Source organism: Neomonachus schauinslandi, chromosome 6 (assembly GCF_002201575.2).
Source record: "Neomonachus schauinslandi chromosome 6, ASM220157v2, whole genome shotgun sequence".
NCBI lineage: Eukaryota > Metazoa > Chordata > Mammalia > Carnivora > Phocidae > Neomonachus > Neomonachus schauinslandi.
In genome coordinates, this window is record NC_058408.1 from 32,087,716 (window position 1) to 32,107,001 (window position 19,286).

Here is a 19,286-nt window from a genome sequence, read left to right on the forward strand (position 1 = left end):
AAAAAAAAAAAAAAAAAACCAAAAGACAACCGACAGAAATGGGAGAAGATATTTGCAAATGACATATCAGATAAAGGGCTAATACCCAAAATATATAAAGAACTTATCAAACTCAACACCCAAAGAACAAAGAATCCAATCAAGAAATGGGCAGAAGACATGAACAGACATTTTTCCAAAGAAGACATCCAAATGGCCAACAGACACATGAAAAAGTGCTCAACATCGCTCAGCATCAGGGAAATCCAAATCAAAACCTCAATGAGATAGCACCTCACACCAGTCAGAATGGCTAAAATTAACAAGTCAGGAAATGACAGATGTTGGTTGGGACGCGGAGAAAGGGGAACCCTCCTACACTGTTGGTGCGAATGCAAGCTGGTGCAGCCACTCTGGAAAACAGTATGGAGATTCCTCAAAAAGTTGAAAATAGAGCTACCATATGATCCAGCAATTGCACTACTGGGTATTTACCCCAAAGATACAAAAGTAGGGATCCGAAAGGGTACGTGCACCCCAATGTTTATAGCAGCAATGTCCACAATAGCCAAACTGTGGAAAGAGCCAAGATGTCCATCGACAGATGAATGGATAAAGAAGAGGTGGCATATATATACAATGGAATATTATGCAGCCATCAAAAGGAATGAGATCTTGCCATTTGCAATGACGTGGATGGAACTGGAGGGTATTATGCTGAGCGAAGTAAGTCAAACAGAGAAAGACATGTATCATATGACCTCACTGATATGAGGAATTCTTAATCTCAGGAAACAAACTGAGGTTGCTGGAGTGGGGGGTGGGCTGGGAGGGATGGGGTGACTGGCTGATAGACACTGGGGAGGGTATGTGCTCTGGTAAGCGCTGTGAATTGTGCAAGACTGTTGAATCTCAGATCTGTACCTCTGAAACAAATAATGCAATATATGTTAAGAAAAAAAAAAAAGAAGAAGATAGCAGGAGGGGAAGAATGAAGGGGGGGAAATCGGAGGGGTAGACGAACCATGAAAGACGATAGACTCTGAAAAACAAACTGAGGGTTCTGGGGGGGGGGGGATGGGTTAGCCTGGTGAAGTGTATTAAAGAGGGCACGTTCTGCATGGAGCACTGGGTGTTATGCACAAACAATGAATCATGGAATACTACATCTAAAACTAATGACGTAATGTATGGGGATTAACATAACAATAATAAATTAAAAGAAAAAGAAAGAAGTGGTATAGGGAGGAGGAGCTAAAGTGGCAGAGCAGTAGGAGGACCCTAGGCTTGCCTCCTCCCATGAACACAGCTAGATAAATATCAAATCATACTGAATACCCAAGAAATCACTCTGAGAACTGACAGAACAAACTGCACAACTAGAGGTAGAGAAGAAGCCACATCATGGAAGGTAGGAGGTGAGGAGACGTGGTTTGGGAGTGAAATGGATTGGGGGTGCTATGGAAGGGAGGGAGCCCTGCTAATGGAGAGAGGAGAGAGAGAAAGGGAGTGCACAGGGGATGGCACAAGGAAAACACTTCCCCAAAGCCACTGACTGGGAAAACAAGAGGGGCTGATTTTTGTGAATTTTTACAACCAGCAGATCTCAAAGACTAGAGTTTGTTTTTTTTTAAATTTTTTCTTATAGAGAGAGAGCGCACACACACATGTGCACACACAGGGCGGGGTGGGGGAGGGCAGAAAGAGAATCTTAAGCAGGTTCCATGCCCAGCACAGAGCCCCACACATGGCTCTATCTCATGATCCTGAGACCATGACCTGAGCTGAAATCAAGAGTTGGACACTTAACCAACTAAGCCACCCAGGTGCCCCTCAAAGACTAGAGAGGTCCCAGATATGGCTGGTGTAGAACCCAGTGGGCTCCACAGTACTCCTGTGGAGAAGGATGGCATATAGCCTGGGGGCAGAGGATGTAATCTGAGGATCCCCTGGGACACTGGGAGAGATGGTTCCCCCTTTTTGGAGCACATCTGGGAGAGGTGGCATTGCTTCTCCAGGAACAAAAGAGCTAGCTGGCACCACTTCACTCCCCACCCTTCAGCATGGGCACAGAGACATCTGTTGAGGGCAGCTAACCTAGACACTGGTTCTTTGCAGTGTTTTACTCCAAACTTTACACCCCCATGCTTTGGTGCAACTGCCCTTCTGGGACAAACTTGCATCAGTCCTAGCATGGTAAGACCCTCTCCTAGAGGACCAGTATGGGTCCCTGCCAGGCCAGGTCCCTAAAGTTAGGAGTTTTAAAACTCAGCAGGCCTGCCTGGGATAGAACACAGGTGTATTGCACTGCCAGGTGGGCAGACAGCCTGGACACAGTCAGGGTAAAGGTGGTGATCTGGAGGACACTTGGGAAACACAAGGAGAGATTGTTTGCTCTTCTGGGAGGGCATCCTGGACAGGTGTAGGCGCAAACTCCCCTCTCTAGGGTCAAGGGAGGGGACTGGCACCATTTGCCTCCCTGGCCCCTCAGCATAAACTAACTTCAGTAAACAGCACAGCACCAACACTGGCAGTCTAAACCACTAAGCCCCCCCACCCCCACCCCCCTGCCCCGTGTGCTGCTGGTGCTGCTTTTTTGGGCAAGTGTACCTAAAACCCAAAGCAGCAGGCCCCTCCCCCAGAAGACCAGAACAACCTCCCCCCTCCATACACACACCCCATATCTACTGACCACAGAGTTCTGCAAAGCTTCAGCTCTAGTGGAAATAGCATTGGGTCTCTTTTAACAAGCAGACCAGAGCACACCTAGTTAAAACTCACCACACTCTGGCCAAGGTACAAACACTCCCCATTGCAGGCAAGGAGAAACTGCAGAGAACTGACCTGAGGGAAAGAGCAGCCAAAACACAACAGCAGAGTGCACACAGCACACACCAGAGACACTTCCTGAAGCACCAGGCCCTCAATAGTATATAACCTCTTCTTAATAAAGCCATTACTCTCAGGATCAGGAAGCATAATAGACTTTCCTAACACATAGAAGAAGACAGAAACCTAGACAAAATGCCAAGATGGAAGAATTCATCCCAAAAGAAAGAAGAAGAAAAGGTCATGGCTAGGGATCTAATTGAAACAGATATAAATAATATGCCTAATCCAAATTTAAAGCAAGAATAATAAGGATACTAGCTGGGCTTCCCTAATCAGGGGAAGGAGACAGACATCCAAATCCAGGAGGCATAGAGACTCCCATCAAAATCAACAAAAGCAGGCCAACACCAAGACATACCATAGTAAAATTAGCAAAATATAGAGATAAGGAAAAAATCCTAAAAGCAGCAAGAGAAAAGAAGTCCCTAACCTACAAGGTTAGCAGCAGACCTTTCCATAGAAACTTAGCAGGCCAGAAGTGAGTGGCATGATGTATTCAACATGCTGAATGGGAAAAATACTCAGCCAAGAATATTCTATCCAGCAAGGCTGTCATTCAGAATAGAAGAAGAGATAAAGAGTTTCCCAGACGAACAAAAACTAAAGGAATTTGTGACCACTAAGCCAGCCCTGCAAGAAATATTAAAGGGAACTTTTTGGAAAACAAAGACCAAAAGGGACAAAGACTAGAAAGGAACAGACAAAATCTCCAGAAACAATGACAAAACTAGTAATAACATGGCACTAAATTCATATCTATCAATAATTACTCTGAATACAAATGGACTAAATGGTCCAATCAAAAGACACAAGGTATCAGAATGAATAAAAAAATAAGACCCATCTATATGCTGTCTACAAGAGACTCATTTTAGACCTAAAGACACCTGCAGATTGAAAGTGAGGGAATGGAGAACCATTTATCATGCTAATGGATGTCAAAAGAAAGCTGGAGCAGCCATACTTATATCAGACAAACTAGATTTTAAACCAAACTGTAACAAGAGATGAAGAAGGGCACTATCTCATAATAAGTGCTCTGTCCCGCAAGACGATTTAACAATTGTAAATATTTATGCCCCTTAGTTGGGAGCACCCAAATATATAAAACAATTAATAACAAACATAAAGAAACTCATTGATAATAATACAAAAATAGTAGAGGACCTGAACACCCCACTCACAAAAATGGACAGATCATCTAAGCAGAATTTCAACAAGGAAACAATAGCTTTGAATGACACATTGGACCAGATGGATTTAACAAATCTATTCAGAACATTTTATCCTAAAGCAGCAGAATACACATTCTTTTTGAGTGCACATGGGACATTTTCCAGAATAGATCACATACTAGGTCACAAACCAAGCCTCAACAAATACAAAAAGAATGAGATCATACCATGCATATTTTCTGACCATAATGCTATGAAATTTGAAGTCAACTACAAAAAAAAATTTGGAAAGACCACAAATACATGGAGGTTAAATAATATCCTACTAAAGAATGAAAGGGTCAACCAGGAAATTAAAGAAAAAATAAACAAATATGTGGAAACAAATGAACATGATGGTCCAAAACCTTTGGAAGGCAGCGAAAGCAGTCAAAAGAGGGAAGTAGATAGCAATGCAGGCCTACCTCAAGAAGCAAGAAAAATCTCAAATATGCAACCTAACCTACACCTAAAGAAGCTAGGAAAAGAACAACAAATGAAGCCTAAAGCCAGCAGAAGAAGGGAAATAATAAAGATTAGAACAGAAATAAATGATATAGAAACAAACAAACAAAAAACAGTAGGGAGGGGCGCCTGGGTGGCTCAGTCAGTTAAGCGTCTGCCTTCAGCTCAGGTCATTATCCCAGGGTCCTGGAATCGAGCCCCGCATCGGGCTCCCTGCTCAGCGGGAAGCCTGCTTCTCCCTCTCCCACCCCTCCTGCTTGTGTTCCCTCTTTTGCTGTGTCTCTCTGTCAAATAAATAAATAAAATCTTTAAAAACAAAAAACAAAAAGCAGTAGGGCAAATCAATGAAACCAGGAGTTGGTTCTTTGAAAAAATTAAGAAAACTGATAAACCCCTAGTCAGACTTACACAAAAGAAAAGAAAAAAGACCCCCCAAAATAAAATCATAAATGAAAGAGGAGAGATCACAACCAACACCACAGAAATACAAACAATTATAAGAGAATAGTATGAAAAATTATATGGCAACAAATTGGACAATCTGGAAGAAATGGATAAATTCCTAGAAGCATATAAACTAGCAAAACTGAAAAAGGAAGAAATAGAAAATTTGAACAGATCTAAAACCAGCAAAGAAATGGAACCAGCAATCAAAAATCTCCCAATAGACAGAAGTCCAGGGCCAGATGCTTTCTCAGAGGAATTCTACCAAACATTTAAAAAAGAGTTAATACCTATTCTTCTCAAACTGTTCCAAAAAAATAGAAATGGAAGGAAAACTTCCAAACTCATTCTATGAAGCCAGCATTACCTTGGTTCCAAAACCAGACAAAGACCCCACTAAACAAGAGAATTATAGGCCAATATCCCTGATGAACATGGATGCAAAAATTCTCAACAAAATACTAGTAAATCTAATCCAATAGTACATTAAAAGAATCATTCACCATGATCAAGTGGGATTTATTCCTGGGTTGCAAGGGTGGCTAAATATATGAAAATCAATCACTGTGATACACCGCATTAATATAAGAAAGGATAAAGAACCATATGATCCTCTCAATAGATGCAGAAAAAGCATTTGACGAAGTACAACCAATATCCATTTTTGATAAAAACTCTCAACAAAGCAGGGATAGAGGGAACATACCTCAACATCATAAAGGCCATATACAAAAGACCTACAGCTAATATAATCTTCAATGGGAAAAAACTGAGAGCTTTTCCTCTACAGTCAGGAACAAGACAGGGATGTCCACTCTCACTGCTGCTGTTTAACATAGTAGTGGAAGTCCTAGCCTCAACAATCAGACAACAAAAAGAAATAAAGGCATCCAAATCAGCAAGAAGAAGTCAAACTTTCACCATTCACAGATGACATGATACTCTATGTAGAAAACCAGAAAGACTCCACCAAAAAATTTTCTAGAACTGATACATGAATTCAGTAAAGTCACAGGTTACAATATCAACATACAGAAATCTGTTGCATTTCTATACACCAATAATGAAGCAGCAGAAAGGGAAATCAATGAATTGATCCCATTTACAATTGCACTGAAAACTGTAAGATACTTAGGAATAAACCTAATAAAAGAGGTAAAATATCTGTACTCTGAAAAATATAGAACACTTATGAAAGAAATTGAAGATGACACAAAGAAATGGGAATACTTTCCATGCTCATGGATTGGAAGAACAAATATTATGAAAACGTCTATACTACCCAAAGCAATCTACATATATAATGCAATCCCTATCAGAATACCACCAGTATTTTTCACAGAGCTAGAAGAAACCATCCTAATATTTGTATGGAACCACAAAAGACCCCAAATAGCCAAAGCGATCATGAGAAAGAAAAGCAAAACTAGAGGCATCACAATTCCGGACTTCAAGCTATATTACAAAGCTGTAGTCATCAAGACTGTATGGTACTGGCACAAAAACAGATTCATGGGTCAATGGAACAGAATAGAAAACCCAGAAATGGACCCACACCTATATGGCCAACTAATCTTTGACAGAACAGGAAAGAATATCCAGTGGAAAAAAACAGTCTCTTCAACAAATGGTTGGGAAAACTGGACAACAACATGCAAGAGACCACTTTCTTACACCATACATGAAAACAAATTCAAAATGGATGAAAGATCTAAATATGAGACAGGAAACCATCAAAATCTTAGAGAAGAACACAGGCAGTAACTTTGACTGTGGCCATAGCAACTTCTTACTAGATACACCTCCTGAGGCAAGGGAAACAAAAGCAAAAATGAACTATTGGGACTTCAAAAACTAAAAGGCAGCCTACAGAATGGGAGAAGATATTTGCAAATGGCATCTCTGATTAAGGGTTAGTATCCAAAATCTACAAAGAACTTATCAAACTCAACACCCAAAAAACAAATAATTCAGTGTAGAAATGAGCTGAAGATATGAATAGACATTTTTTCCCAAAGAAGACATACAGATGACTAACAGATACATGAAAAGATGCTCAACATCATTCATCATCAGGGAAAAACAAATCAAAACTACAATGAGATATCACCTCACACCTGTCAGAATGGCTAAAATTAACAAGTAAACAACAGATGTTGGTGAGGATGAGGGGAAAGGGGAACTTTCTTATACTGTTGGTGGGCATGCAAACTGGTGCAGCCACTCTGGAAAAGAGTATGGAGGTTCCTCAAAAAGTTAAAAATAGAGGAGCACCTAGGTGGCTCAGCTGGTCGGGCATCCAACTCTTGATTTTGGCTCAGGCCATGATCTCAGGATTGTGGGATTGAGCCCCTCATTGGGCTCTGTGCTGGGCATGGAGCCTGCTTGGGATTCTCTCTCTCTCTCTCTGCCCCTCCCCTGCTGCTCTATCTCTAAAAAAAAAAAAAAAAAGTGTGTATAGTTTTTCAAATGCTGAAAGATTGTCATTTCTCTTCATGAGTTTTCTAAATTATATGTAGTGATTAACATAAGAATTATAATACCATCTGATCTTCAAGACAATGATGGAGAAGATAAAGGGAACTAAATGGAAGTAAGGTCCCTCTACTTCACTCAGAGTGGTAAAATGTTAATACCAATAGGCTTAATAGATCACATGTGTATACTGTAATACCCAGAACAACCACTATGAAAACTACACAAAATATCCAAAGTGCTATAAATAAATCAAGATGAAATCCTGAAAAATGGTCAAGTAACCGATAGGAAGGTAAGAAAAGAAAAACAAAGGAATCCAACAGAAAACAAAAAATAAAATGACAGAGTTCAACCTGAAAATATCAATAATTACTTAAATGTTAATGGTCTAAACACACTAATTAAAAGGCAGAAATTGACGGGATAATTTTTTTAAAAAGCATGACCCAATAATATGTTGTTTAATATGCTGTTTACAAGAAACTCACTTCAAATTCAATGACAAGTAGGTTGAAAGTGTAAGGATGGAAAAAGATATACCATGCAAACTAATTTTTTTAGCATGACTGTCTACGTAGAAAATCTGAAAGAATTCATAAAAACTTTCCTGGAACTAATAAAAGATTATACCAATGTTGCAAAGGATAAAGTTGATATACAAAAGTCAATTGCTTTCCTATATAACAGCAATGAGCAAATGGAATTAGAAATTAACAACACATTTATATTAGAACTCCAAAAATGAAATACTTAGGTATAAATCTAACAATATATATACCAGATCTATATGAGGAAAACTACAAATCTCTGATGAGAGATATGAAGAATTAAATAAGTGGAGAAATATCCCATGTTCATGGATAGGAAGATTCAATATTGTCAAGATATTAGTTCTCTCCAATCTGATCTATAGATTCAATGCAATCCCAATCAAAATCCCACCAAATAATTTCATAGATATCAACAAACTGATTCTAAAGTTTATATGGACAGGCAAAGGACCCAGAATAGCAACATGATATTGAAAGAGAACAAAGTTGGAAAACTGACACGACCCAACTTCAAGACTTCCAGACAGTAATCATGTGTGGTATTGGCAAAACATACACAAATAGATAATTAGAACAGAATAAATGGCCTGGAAACAGACTTATGTAAATATAATTAACTGATCATGGACAAAGGAGCAAAACAATGTCTTTTCAGTACATGGCGGAACAAAGAGAGTCTTTCCAATACCTGGCGGTGGAACAACTGGATATCTACATGCAGAAAAATGAATCTTCATACAAACCTTACATCCTTCATGAAAATTAACTCAAAATGGACTGATTGCAGACCTAAATGTAAAATGCAAAACTATAAAATGTCTAGAAGCTAACATGGGAGCAAACCTAGATAACTTTGGGTAAGCTGATGACTTTTTAGATATAACACTGAAGGCATGATCCATGAAAGAAATAGTGACAAACTGAATCTCATTAAAATTTAAAACTTTTGCTTTATAAAAGACAATGTCAAGAGAATGAGAAGACAAAGGGGATAATTGTTCATAAAAACTCTTTTCTCTTTATTTTAAGGACACAACAAAACTAGATTTCTCAGTCTTTGCTGTAGTTAAATGTGGCCATATGACTAAATTTGACCAATGGAATGTGAATAGAAGAGATAGCCACTACTTTTGGTATTGGCCCATAAAAACCTTCTAGATGCCATGCTCCATTTCCTTTCCTCCTCCAGTGGCTTGCTGCAGAAGAGCATGATAAACTTGGAAACCGCTTTTGAAGATGGAAAAAAGAACAAGAGAGAGAGAGAAGAGCTTGTGACCCTGAATCACTATTCAGAGGACAACTGATCATGAGAACCCATTTTTGGAATTGACATCAGTGAAAAATAAGTGATTATTTCATTAAGCCATAGTGATGTGGGGCAGCTAGGACTTCTTAACTTATACAGTCATTCTTGGCAGCTCCTCAGATATTGAGGCCAACACACTTTTCCAGAATATTCGACTGCCTCTCCTATTTGGACCTGCAGATTCATTGGTCAACTATGTCCTTTTCTCCAATGAGGCAATATCTGCAATGGCCTCTGGGTTTGATATAATTTCCTCTTTATAACCTAAAATCTGACATTTAAAAACATTTATAACTCTCCTGCCTTGTTTCAAGGAGAATTTAGAGTAGCTGACAAAAATACATATACTATACCAAGATCAAATAATTTAGAAAAAAATCAGAGGAAAAAAGGGCAGCCATAAGAAACAGAAACAGGAAATTTAAATAATCTCAGGTAAGATAAATACATAAATATGTTCCAGAAAAAAGCTAATGCTATAGAACCCACATTAACCAGTAAGATTTCTAGCCACCTACATAATTGGGAAATACGATGTATTCCATGAATTTATTTCATGCTTTGTATCATTTATCAAGATTTATTTGCATGCCTTTTATTAAAGGAAAAAGCATGCAAGTTAGAAGTTGTTCAGGAAAAATACTACTTATCCTGACATGACAATGGGGAGATTTTTCTCCTACGTGTTCTGATAGAGAGGACAGTGAATAAGAAAATATCTTCTCTAGCAAACACTGCCATGAATCAAAGATCATTAAATTTCACAACTGAAACACTAAAAGAAAAGGAATAGTAAATGGAGAGAGACAACCACCCTCCCCTTTTTTTCTTATTCCTCATTTACTTTTCTCAGAAATCTTCAATAACAACTGAAATATTTTCCTCAGGTATCAATTAATCTATGGAGAAAGAAATAAGGTGGAAAGGTAGATTGTAATTAGTTTTCTCAGTGGTATCTATGCAGTTGTAGGTCAGTTACTACTCATTACCAAATATGGGGACTGTCTCCAAATTTATTTATTTTTTTATCTCCAAACTTCTGAAAATTTTCAGAACATGGAAGCAGACAAACACAACTGCTCATTGGAAAATATACATGCAAATTTCCTCTGGGTTTCAGAGTAAGAATGCTGTAGAAAAAGATAGAGTCACTTAAATTTGACATACAGAACACTTTAGCTATAAAGTAGTTGAGGAAGATTACTTGAGACTATATAATTGTTCTCAGTATAAATATAAGTAAGTGCATTAACTTTTTTTAGAGCAAATTTGAATAACATAAAACTTTGATATCACTATAAAATAAAAATTCCAACATTTTCTGTTTATAAAATAAAGAATTGGAGTTGAGTTCCAATTCCCAGCATAATGTATAAAAATATTTCCCCTTCCTACAGCTCTTTTATCTTTATTTTTAACATTTTCCTCACGATTTGAAGAATTATGATGTATGAAACATGGTATTTTTCATGCCCACAAGGGGGACCCTTTGCACCATAGCAACGGAGTTTATACTGCACAGATCTTATTGCTAATACACCATTTGATTGAGTGCATGATCTGCCATAAGGTGCTAGAAAGTCAAGTCATCTCTCCTCTTTGCCCTCACCTGTGAGTCCAGGAGGACAGATACAAACATAACCTGAGGCTTCAGGGTGGCTGAATGAAGAAGGCAGCTGAGCAAGGCGTCCATATTGTTTTTCTGGGGACAGCTCTACACATGTCCCACCAGACTGGCAGGGGTTCATGTTGCATTCGTTGATGTGGGTCTCACACTGGGCACCAGTGTATCCTGCAGGATAATAATTCAGAGAAGCAGCTGAGTCAAAACTCCTCAACCAGAGTTTATGCCTGAAAGGAGGCTGACCACTGTGCTGGCACCAATTAACAAGACAATGTGCTGTCCTCAAGGAGCTAGCAAGGAAAAGCTGATAAGAGAAGTTTCCTTGAAAACAGCAGTAGCAAAGGAAACACTTGTACAATATTGACCAATATTTTTAAAAATACTTGATTAAGAAGGCTTGAAATAAATTGGGACTTCAAGATAACTTTGATTTCCTGATTATTTTATAAAGACTCCATCTCCTCAGATACTCCAATTGAATTTTTAGCAAGAAAAAAATATTTTTTAAGAAAATAGCCAAAAAGAAAATAGCCAAAAAGTCAGCAGAAACTACACAGCCAGCCCTAAATTCTTTTCTCAGAACTCAAAGCAAAGGTAAATGATTACTTCTTCACACTGAGTAAGACAGAATAAAAAATTATTTTGTATTTAAATGGATTTAATTGGGTCATTTTATTAAGGACAATAAAACATGAATGATTTAGTACTTTATAAAAAAATTTGAATATTAAATATAGAAGACCGTCCTTGCCAGAACTATTTCTTTGGCTCTACATACAAGTGCACTTATATAGTCTTATTGTGTGTATATTAACATAACTGAAATTGCACTCTATGCATCCTTCTATAACTTGCTTTTTTCAGTCCCTTGCACAATCTATCCATGTTAGTAATATAGATCTAACTCATAATTTTTAACTACTGCCAAGTATTCTGTAACATGGAAGTACCATAGGTTAACCTATCTCTTAATGAATTGATATACATTTTACTATTACAAACAATGTTGCAGTGAATAGCATTATGTATATATGCATGTTTATGTAAATGTCTGGGTATAACACCGGGGTCTATGCCTAGAGCGGAATTTCTGGGTTATAGATTATGTACATATTTTATTTTATTTTATTTTTTTAAGATTTTTATTTATTTATTTGACAGAGAGAGACACAGCGAGAGAGGGAACGCAAGCAGGGAGAGTGGGAGAGGGAGAAGCAGGCTTCCCACTGAGCAGGGAGCCCGATGTGGGGCTCGATCCCAGGACCCTGGGACCATGACCTGAGCCGATGGCAGACGCTTAACCGACTGAGCCACCCAGGTGCCCCCATTTTTTATTTTAATAGATACTGATAAACACCTCTGCGAGTAGTTGTACCATCTATATACTTACTAGCACTGGATGAATGTGCATATAGCTCCAAACCCTTGTCAACAATTGCTATACCAAATAAAATGTTTTACCAGTTGGTTAGATTAAAAAAAAAAATAGTACTTCATTGTTGTTTGGGTTTACATTTTCCCCAGTTACTATTGAATTTAACATGTTTTTGGATTTTTAAAAAATCATTTCCTATCTTTTTCCTGTTTTTCCCATTAGACTGTCTTTCTGATTAATTTATGATTTATATAGCACAATATATACATAAGCTGAAATATGAAGTTCTTAAAGAACATAATTTGACTTATAATACAAGTGACTTCATAGTCAACTAAAGATCTTTGCAATGTCACTTAACTCTGCTGAGAAATATGTTCTTAAAATGAAATTTACAATCCAAAATTATAAAACTTATAAATCTGATCATGGTACTTCTTTACTTTAAAATCGTTGAATGGCTTCTGCTTTCATACAAAATAAAATTCAAAATCCTTAACCTAAAATGCCCTTTATTATCTGGCCCCATTCCCATCTCTACATTCCTTCCCTGGAATGTTTTCTCCCCCGGGGCCTTCATGACAGGGTTCCCTCTCCTAGAATATGCTCCTCCAAGGCTGTGCTTGGCTAAGTCTTAGCTTTGAGATTTAATCTTGTATGACTCTCTTGGAATGGCTTTTTCTCATGACTAGATCTAAATAAGATCCCTTTGTTTTCTCTCATATCACCCAGTTATTTCTTTCATCGCTCTTAAAATAATTTTTATTATTTTTATGTATAGTTGCTTCCCTAAATAGACTATAAGCTCCACAAAAGCAGGGACTGCTTTTTATTTTATTCACCGCTCCAATTCTGAATAATGCATAAATAGTAGGCTTTCAATCAATGACTGAATGAGATTCAAAGAGTAATAATCAACAATTTAGTTTACAATTCTAGTTTAGCAAGTAAATTGGAGAATTGACTATTAATAAGCAAATAATGAGAATATGATATGATTACTCATTTTGTAATTTAAATAAAAACCTGAATGGGGTCATATGTCAAATCATAACCACAACATAAATTCTGTTGCTCAACAGTATAATACATTTGTCACATATGACCCTTGAGGTCTTTCTCAACCATCTGAAGAAGAAACTTAGAGAGGAACAGGAAACTAAAAGCACATGTCAGATCAAATCCCACAATCTTTTGTGGTAACCCTCCCCCAGCCAAGAACCCAAGGTCTCTTAAACCCAAATATCTACTTTTCCCAAGTTTTTATAAAGTGGTATTCATTGTGCTACACTGAACTTATTGAAGAAAGCTCCAACTATTTTCAATTTTCTTCTCAGTTTAAGTCTCAAGACTCATACACAGGCCAGGCTAGGAAGTAATTTAAAACTTTCATAAATCCTTTTTTTGCTTTCTGACTCATGCATTATCCTATTCCTATAGTGAACATTAGGAAGGTTCTGATTTATGGACTTCCCAGTCCTGTCCCCACCACTGGGGCCTCGTGGGAATTTTGTTTGCTGCTCCCTTTAACCATGTATATTAATAGACTCCTTCAGTCAAGGCTATATTCAATAGTTTTAACAAGTTTTTCTACAAACCTTTGTATAAAGAAACAATATGATATTGAGTCAAGTCCCTAGGGTTCTTACGTTTTTCTTTTTTTAAACAAATCCAATCTTACCTGGGTACAAGAAAACTTTTAAGATAAGCATTTAAGATGACTGACACTTCTTGTAATTAATTATTTTTGAAATGAAGACCCCAGGCAATTATGGTGGTGGATTCTTGCCATTGCCTCAGTCGTGGTGGTCTTGTAATCCAAAGGAATGGTCTCTTTTTCTTAGATACAGGGTAGTTTGTAGCATTAAATCTTCTCTTTATGTATAACAGTAAGAATAGGATACAAAGACGTTCTGAAATTTTCTATCTAGGCAAAATTACCATCATCCAGTAACCCAAAAAAGAAACTCAAGCAGAACTGTCCTTAGTCTGTGCCCCTTTCTTAATGCCCACATCATATCTGCCTCCTAAATGAGTCTCATGGTTGTCCATTTCCTCATCCCCACGCTTAACACTGTAGTCATAGTTCTGGCAAATAGCCTTATCTCTTGTTTAAACTATTGCAGAACTTTTTTTTTTTTTTTACTAGAATCTCTGCCTTTTGTTTTATTTCTCTCAATCATCTTCCACTAAAGTGCTAGACTGTTCTTATTAAATCAACAGGTCAGATTATGCTACCTCTCTGCTCCATAGTGTTCAGGGCAGACAAACAGTGTTGTGATCTGGCTTGAGTCTTGTCTTGTTCCCCAGCCTCAACTCTCCACCACCAGCCCTGTGTAGTCCAGCATTTTGGAACAATCAAATTTCTACAACTGGATATGCTCTTTTCCATGTGTGCCTATAGCCCTTTCTTCCTTCTATCCTCCTTTTCCTTCCTCTCTTCTTCCCTTGAATAAATTATGAGCTGCTATGTGCTAGCTAGAGGGTCTAGAATGGTCAGTCTCCTAATTTTGGTACCTAGTTAACATTTACTGAGTGCTTACTATGGTCTAGGCTGAGCTAGGAACTTTATATATATTACTGGATCTCTCTCTAAAGTAATTCTACGAGGTGGATATTATTATCATCTTAGCTTTATAGATGAGGAAACTGAGGCTCAGAGCAGTAAAGTAACTTGTCCAAAGTCACACAGCTAGTGAGTACATTCCTGGGATATGCTTAGTGATCTTTCAAATTTTCTAGAATGGTGCCTACTGGATCAGGCAATCTCTGTACTTCTTCTCCCCTATTCCCTGTTATAGAATCTATTATAGCTTTTTACTGTACCAAAAATTGTACTATGCACATTTTTTTTCCACACTGTCTCTCTACTAGAATTTAAATTCCTTGGAAGAAGGGACCATGTCTTTTTGATTCCCAGACCCCTGATCTATATATAATTGGCACTGAAATCCATGTGGCTTAAATGATTGAATCCATGAATGAATGGAGTACATATTGATTTGTCTTTTTTAAGGTAGGTCTTCTTAACTGCCTAACTTCATTACAAACCCTCTAGAGAACAGAAACCATTCTCATATGTAATTCCTACCTCTTGTTGTAGAACCTGGTATGTAACAACAGTTGCTTTTTTTGAGTACCTAATATGTTCCAGGCCCTATTTTTATAATTTTATTCTTCATAATAATACAAGTCATTTTTTTCACCCCTCATTTGCAGATGAGGAACTTAGGAATAAGAGGTAACCATCCTAGTTCACTCAGTTAATAAGTGATGGAATTGTTCTACTCCCAAACTGTCTACCCTACCCCTGTTTCCAGATAGAGATCTGTACAGAGTGTTGATTGAATGTTGAGTGCTGATTGATAACAAGAATGTGAAAACACACATTTTGGAATATTTTCAGTATTTAAGTCAAGCTAATGACCAAAGGATAACTAACATGCCTTATTCGTTATCTGGAAGTGGGTAGACATATGACTCACAAAGATTTCTGAGCCACAGAATTCAGAGCTTCCTCTTACACTTTCACATTGTTTGTTTTTTACCTACAAAATATATGTAACCAAAGCATGCTAAATGTCCCTTAGACAATGAGATGTCTTTCAACGGGAAGCTACTAACAATTGGATTGACCCCAGTCTCCATATTTCCTCCCCAACCACAGGATTATTTTTTCTTTAGACAGTAAAATGAAAGGAAAAAACGGAGAGATGATCAGTAAGCTTTTAACAACTAGATTTTAAATAGTCATAAGCTTATCATTTTTTACCAGTGGATCAAGAAAGAGGAGACATGCTCTTTTATTTCTATCAATGAAATCCTAGTGAGAATTAGGTTAAAGATATGTCAAGCAGACTGTTTGCCAAAATTAACATCAATATTTACAGATTACTTGTTGACTTAAAGTGGTATATAATGTTTTCTACTCATTCTGGTATCACCTTTACACTCCTATCTAATTACCCTTCATGTGTAATTTTTAGTTACGGTTTATGTATATTAAACTCATAATCTCATTTATATTATAAATGCCTAGGAGAATACACCCATTTCTGGAATACCATTCTATATCCTCTGTGGGGACCATCGGAATTATGTTGACTGACTCCATGAGTTATAATACAATCTCCTAGGATTTTAATATTGTTTCATGACTTTCAATATATTCTAGGTATTATAGAAAACTTCTTGGAAGAAAAGGAAGCATCTTCAAGTGAATTTTTCTGCATGAAGACCATGCTGGAATTAATTTTTCTATTCATTTTTTTCCTCTCTATTTCTTCAAGAAAGTTCTGATAATTGGGCAGCTTGGTAACCTACTTTAGACAATGCATAGTGTAGCAGTAGGTATGTGTGAGCAATGAAGAATACAATTAAATTAAACAATGATAAGTAGAAGGAGTTGGTTTTAAACTTTTAACAATAAGAATTTTTAGTCTGTGTTTGCTGTGATTTTTTTCTATTCTAAGCAAAAAAAAAAAACAAAAAAACAAAAAACTGTGGAAGATCTTTGTCACTTACCAGGCCAGCAGTGACAAGTGTAATTGTCAGCACTGTCCTCACATGCAGCGTTATTATGACAGGGTTTTGACCAACATAGAGGCATCAAGGTCTCACAATGTGTCCCTGTGAATCCACTACCCGTGCAGTTACAGCTATAGCTGGAGAGTAAAACGAAATTTTCACATCAACTCTTGGTCATATTGAGATCAAATATCTTTATTCTGTCTCTTCCCCTGTCCATCAGTCTGAGACCCAGGGCATGGTTTTAATACTCATCTCAGAAACTCTGGGGAATTATCCCTGTAAGTCTGAAAACATTATGCATTTCCATACTAATATCTGATGATCTTTTTAAACTTATAGTATGGCTTCAGGCAAAATTATTGGGAAACCACGATCATGTCCTTCAGTTTTCTCATTCATAATTGAAGATAATAATACCTACGTCAAGGGTTATTGTGATAAATGTGCGTATAAAGAATAGGCACAGTATCTGAAGCATCAGAAAATATTGAATTACTACTAAGTAGTACTAAATAAAGTTGTTAATATTTGTGAAGGCAGTACAGAATGATTTATACCACTGTGTCACTCTTTTACATATACAGCCCATTAATAAGGTCCCTTATGGAAAATGAAACAATAAATTATTTTAAAAAACAGGAAAAGCTCTCATTATATGAATTGTGACTTATGTTCTCTTATTTTTAGATTACAGAAATATTTGAGTCTTGCTATTCCTAACCATTCATTGGTTGAGTGAAGTCTCACTCAATCTGACAGATTCAAAACGCAAATCTGATGGAAAAACTTGTTGACTTTATTAAGAGGAGTCTTTTAATTTAGATGGGATCTCCTCAAGGAGTTAGTATTGTAAAAAGAGGGGGTTGCACACTCAATTTAGATAAAATGAAAGTCTGGTGGAAAGAACACCTATGAATTTATAGAGTTGGAATCCTGTTCACTATGGCTTGTCTGTATATTTACCACCAAACACAGATATTAAGATTTCACTAAGGAAACTGAAATATTAACAAATGTCATAAGTTACTATAATTTTTATATGTATTGCTAGTGAGAAATCCTCTTACTAATTAAAAACATTTACTAAAAATCTACCATATATGAGACGTTAGAGACAAGAGCCATGTACTTGAGGCTGGCTAGTGGATCTCAATTCCTAGAATTAGAGACTCTATGTACAGATTCCTTTGGTCTGCAAGAACCTATTTTGTGTGTGTGTGTTGTGTGTGTGTGTGTGTGTGTGTGTGTATGTAGTTTCTAACTCCCATAAACCTCATAGCAAATGTGTTAATTTTTTGTTGTGGGAAATTAAAATCAAGTTGTAGTTATTGACCTTGTGATTATCTTCTCAAAATTTAGGTAGTAAGAGAAATAAGGGTAAAAGAAAAATTATTCGTGGCATGTGAGTTGGAGAAATGAAAGGTGGCAGGAGTCAGCCTTGTTCTGCTTGCATTTCCATAGGAAGAAAAAGCTTTGTGTATTTTCTGTCTGATGCTTTCTGCAGACAGCAAAGCCTGGATGGGAGGACCTCCTGCTCTTCCTCTGGAGTGCATGTATGGAAACTTGCATTCTGGTGTGTCTGCATGTCGGTCAGCAACTGCCTTCAGGAATGTAGATTCTTGCCCCTAGAGAATGATTTGGGTAAAACTGAAAGTCAGAGGCAAGATGTGGAATGTGATTAGAAGTTAGGCTTTATAGTTTACAAAAGAAATACATGACTACATTGTTCTATTTATTTATTTGAGAGAAGGGGAGGGGCAGAAGGCGAGAGAAAATCTTAAGCAGACCCCACACTTAGTGCACAGCCCAACTTGGGGCTCAATCCCATGACCCTGAGATCATGACCTGAGCCAAAACCAAGAGTTGGTCACTTAACTAACCACGCCACCCAGGCACCCCACATTGTTCTATTTAAAATTATATCATTTTGCTGATAATTGTAGTACATGTGCCTTTTACTGTTCCCCTTTTGAGTCTGATTCTCTTTGAAACTCAGATTGGGGATAAATTCTATCTTACTTACTAAATAAAGGAGAATTGGATTCTAGTCCTTCCTTTGCCAAGAATTAACTGTGTGAACTTGTGGGAGTCACCTAACTTCCCTGAACTTTAGACACTTTAATGTAATGGGAGAATATTAATGCTCACCTTGCCTTCCACTGAGCTGTTGAAGGACCCAATAAGACATTAAGTAGTAATGCTGTTCAAATCGTTATGCATTTGATAACTCAATATTTGTGGTTAAAATAGGTATCAGGGGCATCTGGGTGGCTCAGTTGGTTAAGCCTCTGACTCTTGATCTCAGCTCAGGTCATGATCTCAGGGTCATGAGTTCAAGCACCATGTTGGGCTCCATGCTGGATGTGGAGCCTATTTAAAAAAAATAGGTATCAGAAAGGTCTATAAAATATTTTATATGAATTCAGCT

The 19,286-nt window shown here is 37.3% G+C and overlaps 1 protein-coding gene across 3 annotated transcripts in view; it reads right to left on the bottom strand.

The window, feature by feature from the left end:
- Nucleotides 1-19,286, bottom strand: part of CRB1 (crumbs cell polarity complex component 1) — a 150,881-nt gene that overhangs the window by 110,580 nt on the left and 21,015 nt on the right. For 2 of the 3 annotated variants that reach the window (XM_021682497.1, XM_021682495.1), the window contains exons 3-4: nucleotides 16,853-16,992; nucleotides 10,939-11,121 (exon numbers count right to left, since the gene is read on the bottom strand). In XM_021682497.1, coding sequence (XP_021538172.1) covers nucleotides 10,939-11,121; nucleotides 16,853-16,992 — 323 coding nt within the window. The remainder of the gene's footprint in view (nucleotides 1-10,938; nucleotides 11,122-16,852; nucleotides 16,993-19,286) is intronic. The other variant, XM_021682496.1, reaches the window with a different exon arrangement.